Source organism: Ricinus communis, chromosome 5, assembly GCF_019578655.1.
Source record: "Ricinus communis isolate WT05 ecotype wild-type chromosome 5, ASM1957865v1, whole genome shotgun sequence".
NCBI classification, from domain to species: Eukaryota; Viridiplantae; Streptophyta; class Magnoliopsida; order Malpighiales; family Euphorbiaceae; genus Ricinus; species Ricinus communis.
The window spans coordinates 872785-881759 of NC_063260.1; the positions used below are offsets into that span (position 1 = coordinate 872785).

Sequence of the window (8975 nt, forward strand, 5' to 3'; positions counted from 1 at the left end):
TAATGTCCCTTCAGTTTTAATTTGTTCCTTGAAAGTGTCTGAGTTTTGATTTTGTATCTTAAAGGTTACATTTATCTAATTTCATTTCAACTTTTATTTAGGAATTCAATTTCTAAGAAATAAAAACAATAAATTTGAATAGGAATAGGTTACCACGACACATATTACTCGAGTCATATCAAAACTTCAATTGAAATTAGATCATATAAGGATTTTCAGACTATAAAAAGCGAAGTAGAGAGATTTCTAAAGGATTATTTATAGTTTAAGAATATTAATGAGAAATACACTTAAACTCAAGAACTATAAATGAATTTATTTCGAAACATGAGAAAGAAAATAATGAAAAAACTATGCCATATGAGCAATTTTAGCATATGCATGTCTAAATATAGCTAGAATTGACACATTTCTTTTAAATATATGTGCATCTACATGTAGCTAGAATTAACCTATTTCTTAAAAAATATATGTGCATCTAAATGTAGTTACAATGAACAATAAATTAATTTTATATAATATTTAAAAGAAAAAAAAAAACTAAAGAGTCAAGAGAGTAATTTTTACTAGAAGTAAACTTAGTAAAGTAATTCAACAGATGTCATGTGGACTTAATATTTATAGGTCCTTTTGTTGGATTCTTGTAGATTTAAAGGGCCCTATACGTGAAAATAAGGTATAGTACAAGGGCCCAGTTGTAGGACCCAACAGCCTGCCTCATAAAAAGATAAAACAAAACAAACACGAATTTAATGGGCCTACATTTTAAAATAATCTAAATTGGACGGGCCAGCCTGTAAGTCAACAAAAAACCCAGCTCATAAAATGCAACAAAATAAAAATGACTTGCGGTGAGTGTGGATCGAACACGCGACCTTCAGATCTTCAGTCTGACGCTCTCCCAACTGAGCTATCCCCGCTAGTTGTCCATCATTAAATATTGCAATAATATAATTAATTTATAGAAAAACTTTTGGTTTGTTTGCATAATAGTTCGTTTTATAAAGAAACTATTAGAAAGAAATATATATTATCATCTATATTGAAGAGTATCTAAAAATTATCTATTTAAGTTTTACTAAAATAAAAAAAACTCAATCGGTTTGGATTTCCTTTTTCTTAATTTTTGCAACAGATAAAAATTATCTGACAACTCATGTAGTGTTTTCATCTTTGTTTCATAATGTCTAATGACAAAAAATTATAAATGATTTCTTGTATTTATTTTATCACACAAGATAAATAAAATTAATAAGAAAACAAACAAAAATAGTTCAATAAAGTTGTGCATAACTGCACAATTGTGTGTCCAATTAGGTGAATTTGTTTGGTAAAATAATCTTATAGCTAAGCTTGTTTTGATACATGTTCTTCACTAATATTACTTTGGAACTGCATAGCTGTTTCAAGTTTATGCTGCACTTTATCACTAATATTACTTTTTATTTTATTGTAATTAGCCTTTGAATTTTTATTTTTTATTTTATTAAGGACATTTTATACATATTTCATGTAACCCTTGTTTATTTTATTGAATTTTTATATTTTTATTTTTACTTAGACTTTAAGAATTATTAAATTTCCAAGTAAAAATAAATAAAATAAAATAAAAAATTTAACAACTTTAGAAAGCTCCCATCAACCAAGGAAGTATGTGTCAATAGCTAGTTTCCAATCACCAAGTTATGAATTATGATGGCCACAGCCATTCATTATAACTTGCAGAAACCAAGGTTCCTAAATGCCTTTGTCAGGCAAAGCATTGGATGTGAAAGTGGTCCCATTAGATTCCATTTTTGTGCAAAAGCTGCCTTTCTCTATCCAAAACTTCAGCCATGCCCATGATGAAATTCCACTTCATTCATTCATTCATTCTCTCCTACTCAACACCCACTAATTATATAAAAGAAATTAGAAGAATCTTGAATATAATGATTCATGTATTTGTAATTCTACTTAAATATTTAATTTCAGAAGAGAAGTTCCTGCACTTATCATAGAGTAGGGACATAAGTAATTGATACCCATAAGATTTTGTTAAGGATGATGATATTTTCAAGCTACAATGATGAATGATATCACCTTATCCACTCCAATTGTACACACAAATGGTGGGTCTTCAAAATGTAGTCTAATTTGTAAATGAGATTGCTCCTACTTTTAGAAAAACAAAATCATAACTTAAATATTCTTTTTCACCAATCTTTTAGTCTAATTTGATAAAAGTGTTCACTAGAAAAACCCAAGTATGTACAAAAAAATTACAAATGATAAAATATTTTCTTTTTATATAATTTTTAACAGGTAGACTTATTAATAATAATAATATTTAAATAGATGACAATCTTTTATTATATAGCTCACCATTCATGCATTCAAAGATTTAACAACAGCATTAGCACTTGCTTTTTTCTACTCAAAATATAATTTAAAGATTATGATCTAGAAGAACCATGACCATACATATTTTATCAGATTATTCCTAAAATTGTCTGGAAGTGGAAAAATAAAAATCATATATTAGTTGTTCCATATCTAGTGTCACTTCTTGGGATTCTTTATTGACAAAGAGGAAACTTCCATATGGCAATAAATCTAAACTATCCATATATAATTTCATAAAATATTATGCACTTTCCATTTAGTCATAAAGGGCCTGCCTTTGTGTATCTGATAAACGGTCACAGGAATCTTGATCAATCTAACAACTAATCTGAACACATGCAGCTACTATTCATCATCACCTCTTTTTCCCCAATCTGTAATTCTGTCATCTCAAACACAATCAATTATGGAGATTCCAGTAATGCATGCCAAAACCTTCTTTTTCCTGTTCCTTCTCTCCTTCTCACCATTTTTATTGGTCTCCAAGGGATGCCATTCAGTTGATAAAGAAGCATTACTTGATTTTAAGAAGAAAATCACATATGACCCTTCAAAACTCTTGCATTCTTGGACAGATTCAACTGATTGCTGCACTTCTTGGGATGGTGTTGGATGTGATTTTTCAGGCAGAGTTGTTAATGTTACTCGTCCTGGTCTTGTTTCTGACAATGACTTAATTGAAGACACTTACATGGTAGGTACTTTGTCTCCATTTCTTGGAAATCTTTCTAGTCTTCAATTTCTTGACTTGAGTAATCTCAAGGAATTAAAGGGTCCAATTCCTCAAGAATTTGGCAAGTTGTCGCAGCTTATTTATCTCTTTCTTGATTCAAACAAGCTTACTGGTTCAATACCATTGACTTTTAGGTACTTTACTCAGCTTACAAAAATGTATCTTAGTAATAATTTGATATCAGGCAGTGTTCCTTCATTTGTTGCTAAATCCTGGAAATCATTATCAGAATTGGGTTTATCAGGAAATTTGTTGTCTGGGTCGATTCCTTTTACAATTGGGAAGTTGGTCCTGCTAACTGTGCTTGATCTTCATGGTAACAACTTCTCTGGTAGCATTCCTGCAGGTATTGGAAATCTTAAGAATCTCAAATATCTTGATCTATCTGAAAACCAGATAACTGGAGGAATTCCAGGATCTATAGGCGGACTTTCTTCACTAGTGCTACTATATCTCAATCAAAACCATCTTACAGGAACTATTCCTTCTTCAATATCTAGACTTACTTCGATGCAATTCTGTCGTTTATCAGAAAACAAGCTGACAGGAAGTTTGCCACCATCAATTGGTCAGCTGTCAAAGATCGAAAGATTAATTCTTGAAAACAACAAGCTCACTGGGAGACTTCCTGCAACCATTGGTCATCTAACGACTCTTACTGAGATATTTTTCTCTAACAACTCTTTCACAGGCAAGATCCCTTCGAGTCTTGGCAATTTACACAATCTTCAAACACTCGATTTGTCAAGAAACCAGCTCTCTGGCAAACCCCCTTCTCAGCTAGCTAAATTGCAGAGGTTACAGGATTTGAATCTGTCATTTAATCATATGGGACTAGTTAAATTACCAAGCTGGTTAAAGAAACTAAAACTTTTTCGGCTTATGTTGGCGAAGACTGGAATCGAAGGGCAGCTACCGCGCTGGCTAGCTTCATCATCTATATCAATACTTGACTTGTCAAGCAATGGTTTGACAGGAAAATTGCCTCATTGGATCGGTAACATGACTAGCCTTTCATTTCTCAACTTATCGAGCAATGGCTTTCACTCATCAATTCCAGTTGATTTCAAGAATCTTTCACTTCTGATGGATCTTGATCTTCACTCCAACAATTTTACTGGCAGCATAAATGTAATTTTCTCTAAAACAGTTCAAGACCCATTAGGCCATTTTAACTCCATTGACCTTTCCGAAAATATGTTCCATGGACCAATTGATGGTAACGTTGGAGACAAACCTGCAATGGGTTCCATTAGTTCTTTGACTCTGTCACACAACAGATTAGGAGGATCAATACCAACTTCACTTGGGAAAATGAGTGAATTGCAGGTCCTGAAGCTAGTGAATAATGGTCTATTTGGCAAGATACCAAAGGAGCTTGGAAATGCCAAGAAATTGTCTACAATTCTACTTTCAAGAAACAAACTAAGTGGTGCCATTCCTAAGCAGGTATTGAATTTAAAAGAGCTGAAAGAGTTTGATGTTTCTAATAACAGAATGAGAGGAAAGATTCCTCCTCACAAAGCTGTTATTCCAGCATCTGCATTCAAGAATAATCCTGGCTTATGTGGAACTCCACTTCCTCCTTGTGAGCACTTCTAGTACTACTTTAGCAAGATTGGTTTCTTGCATTTTGCCCTTCCTTTTTTCTTTTTTCAAATCTTCCCCCTTCGAAGGAAATATACAACTTTTCAGTTCAACTGCAATAATTGCTCTAGCAGGATAGTGTTTCACTCTCATTGTAAAGTTCTTTTACCTTTTGAAATGAAAAGTTTGTACTGACTATCAGTTCCTTTCCTTTTATTTAAAGGAAATTATATGTGAAATGGGATTTAAGTAAAGTATTTGGTTGAAATTCATTAAATAATTTATTTCATTTCAGAAAGAAAACAAAATGCAAACAATTAACCAAAACTTAACTCAAGTGGTTGGAGACCTGAATCTCTGTGCCTCACACTACAACAGGTAGAATGAGACAAAATTTCGAGTATTAAAGAATAAGATCAACTTTAATGCTTTCTAACTCCTTGAAAAGATAGTTCTTCATCTAAACTTTTCTGACTTCCATTTTGAATTTATAGGAAAAGGATGTATTCTTTTCTACCTGAAAGTGACTTCCAGGAATATATAAATATAGAAATAGTTCTGAAACAGAACATGCACCATAGCTAGCCCAGTGCAGAGAAACAAGAAAAGAACAAAGCCCATCATACAAGTTATAACTTGTTTCTTTTGTTTTGCTTGCTTTTTTCTGTACTTTAGCCCATGCTGCTAATTCCCATTGTGTGCTGCACAGGAAAAAAAAAAAGAATCTGTCAGGTTCTTAAAATATGGTTACCATTAAACTTTTCCTGTTCATTGCTCTCCACAAATTGCCATTGGTAAGCATGTGCATATTCTCTGTAACTTTTTCTTCTATTAGGGTATTTATCTGTCATTATGCACCTTCAATTGTTTTCTGCCTTGAAAACTTCAATAGCCTACCACATAACAAGGGTGTTTTTTAGTGAAACCTATGCGTAAACTAATCTTCCTCCTGTTTACTTGCCAATAAAATAAATAAAACAATTAAAAATATATAATAATTAATTATTGATGAGTATTCTTTTTTATTTTTTTTAATACCTGATGTTTTCTTTTACTAAAGGCCAAAAGACCTAGCAGATGCCAATGAACCCATAGCCACCTCATCACCAAAAGCTCAAGGTTTTCAATGCTATATTATATTATATTAAATAAATGCTAATTAATTCACTCTTTCTTACGTGGTGGGGCTATCCTTAATATTTTTAAGATTATTCTCTTGATTAACAAGATAATTTTATGAAAATATTATGTGAGATCATGTAACTAAGAGTTGGAACAAATTAAGGTGAACTGTGTAGCATTATTTAAAAAAAAAATAATAAAAAATTTTAATATAACATTATTTTCAAATAAAATTTAATTAAATATTAACATATAATATTATTTATTAAAATATTATTTCTATTGAATTAATATTCGTTATCATTAAATATCTACGACAGAAAAGCTAATCAATATAAAAATACCAATTAATAAACAATAACAGAATTAATTAAATCTAGTTCAAACTCTCTTAATTAGAGTATTAGGTAGCCATAGATCCCAAGTTGGTTAACATCTTATGGATTGGTTCCCATTCGTAATGGAAGCCATCTCAACAAGCACCAGTGGTCTAGTGGTAGAATAGTACCCTGCCACGGTACAGACCCGGGTTCGATTCCCGGCTGGTGCATGAGGTTTTTTGCTTCACTTTTAATTATTTTGGTATTACTGCTAAATATTTATTGCTGTAACAAGTTGAAAACTTTTTTTTTTCAAATCTATTTTAATTTGCAATCTTGGGTTTGACGTAAATTAGGTGTGTTTCGGTAATTTGCAAAGTTGGAAACTATATAAAAATTGATACTTTTTCAAAGATAAATTTTTAAAAAGTAAATTATAAGAAATTAATTTATTAAATGAAAAGATTTAAAAGATATGCTTTTTAGCACCAAACATCAGATAGTAATTTCACACGAATCCTTAATTATTAATTGATTTTTTTTAAGTAATACATATTGTTATTACGCGGCTTATATTATTATTATTTTTTATTTATCTTTTATGTCTTTATTTGTATTTATTGTATAATTATTATTTTTAATAATATTAGTTCATTGTTATTATATTAGTGATTAAAAAGTTTTATTTAATCTCTATAATCTTTAAATTTCTCAAATAAGTTCTTATATTTTTAGTTTAACCAATTTAACTTCTTAATTACTTTAAAATATTGCTAAAACGACCTCATAAAAATTAATAATAAATTAAAATTTAGCTAATATCCTAAAAAGTTGACCTGATTATATAAAAACTTTATATTAGTTTACAAATCCTTATTTATAAATTTGTCAAACAAATCACTAAATATAAAAACTAAAAAATATATAAAAAGGATGCTATTAAAACGATGATTGATTGGTGATAACAACAATTTGCTATTGCAGTGAATAACTCTTATATTTTCGTTTGAGAATAATTGCAGTTACAACCCTTTCCATATATAAATCATCGTATGAGATAAATGCTTACATAAATAGTTGATAAATATGCGTATAGAATACCAGAAAGGATTGTTTTCGTCATATTTTATTGTTTAGTCTTGATGTATGTCTCTATCTATATATTAAAATAATAAATGTGTCAATCATCTAATATCAAAGTATACAACATTCATAATATATTACTCTTCTATTTGTTATGATGTATATGCTAAGTTTAAGTTAAAAAATCTTAAAAAATTTAATTATATATATATAGTTAGCATAAGAAAAATATAAAGATTACAACAAACAGCAGATTAATACACATACTAATCAACAATTGTCAGCAGATGATCATAAGCATTACATAAAACCTAGGGCACCACAAATGTGGGTCATAGTCATATTTAGTTAGTTATGATGTTATACTAGAGAAACTTTTCCAACCTCATAATTAATCTAATCATAACATGAGATCATTTTAAGAATAGATGTGAGGATTCAGATATCATTAGTTTTATTTTTTTTTTCTAAGGAATTAAAATTATAAGAACAATTAGAAAAAAATGAAATTAATAGAAAAAGTTATATTTTTATTCATAGTCTCACTCAAAGAAGTGGTTTACATATATTAGCTTCATAAAAAAACACACAATGTTACAATCCACTCAGTCAAATTAGAAATATTTTGCTATAGGGATATAAATGAAAGATTATTACTCCCACAGAAGGAAACTTAATCATATAATGAGAAAGGCAAAATCAAAAATCCATAATTGGGGTACTTCAAAGTTCAATCCAATATACTTTTGAGCAATGTCCCTGACTTCTGCCTTTGCAATGTGCATGGCCAATCTTCTAATTATTGAACAATTTTCTTTTATTCTTTTAACCCCTGCTTCCAGTTGACTTTCTTGGATGTCCACCACATCCCCATCCCCAACATCCTCCTTGATTTCCCCCTCCTCCCCAACCCCAACCTCCGCCTTGACCTCCTCCTCCCCCTCCTCCGCCTCCATTGCCACCACCCCCGCCTCCCCCTCCGCCTCCGGCACCCCCGCCCCCACCTCCTCCTCCACCGCCACCGCTTCCTCCACCCCCACCCCCACCACCCCCTCCACCTCCTCCTCCTCCACTGGCACCGCCATTGCCTCCCCACCACCACCACCTCCTTTCCCTCTCTTTCTGTGCGCACGGCCTTTATCTTTTCCTTTACCACTCCCATTTCCTTTTCCACTTCCATTTCCATTTCCACCCCAATGTCCACCTCCTCCATTTCCACCTCCATTACTACCATTGTTGCTTTCTCCTCCTCCTCCTCCTCCCCCTCCCCCTCCTCCTTTTCCACCATTCATATTACTATAGCTTTCAACTAAAACATCTTCAGATGAGTTTATTTTACTAACTCGTATAGTATTAGCAATATTACCATTGCTTCCATGTGAAACCGCATGACTTGTAGTCACATTAAACTGAGAAACACCAATTCTTTCGTCATTACCATGCAGCCCAAAAACCAAAAATGGACTAAACACAACTACAAGAAATAACAGAGCACCAAATTCTCTTGCAACGATCTCCATTTGTTGCCTCAAACTTGAGAAACAAAGCAAACAGCTTCACCTTCTTATACTGCTCCCAATTGAACTTAAAAAATGGCCACTGACAGCTGCACAGAGTCCCCACAATAGCAAACTCAGAGCTACCAAACTCCGACCCTTTTGGAAAGCTGCAAAAAGATAACTAAAAATTATCACCACCAGTTATTATAGTCTTGAGGTGCAATTTGTCCCCACCTCCATTTTCAT

At 31.9% G+C, this 8975-nt stretch overlaps 1 protein-coding gene and 2 non-coding genes across 3 annotated transcripts; 2 read left to right on the forward strand and 1 right to left on the reverse strand.

The window, feature by feature from the left end:
- Positions 1-847: 847 nt before the first annotated feature.
- Positions 848-920, reverse strand: TRNAF-GAA. Its single transcript has one exon. It is a non-coding gene; the product is annotated as a tRNA-Phe (tRNA).
- Positions 921-2587: 1667 nt separating this feature from the next.
- Positions 2588-4906, forward strand: LOC8273020 (probable leucine-rich repeat receptor-like protein kinase At1g35710). The gene has a single exon (XM_002533255.4). It carries the CDS (start codon positions 2792-2794, stop codon positions 4718-4720), a length of 1929 nt encoding a protein of 642 aa, XP_002533301.2. The 5' UTR covers positions 2588-2791; the 3' UTR covers positions 4721-4906.
- Positions 4907-6306: 1400 nt separating this feature from the next.
- TRNAG-GCC lies at positions 6307-6377 on the forward strand. The gene has a single exon. It is a non-coding gene; the product is annotated as a tRNA-Gly (tRNA).
- The last annotated feature ends 2598 nt before the right edge of the window (positions 6378-8975 follow it).

Excerpts from the sequence above, each read along its gene's own strand:
- LOC8273020 (XM_002533255.4), top strand. The coding sequence starts at position 2,792 with ATGGAGATTCCAGTAATGCATGCCAAAACCTTCTTTTTCCTGTTCCTT.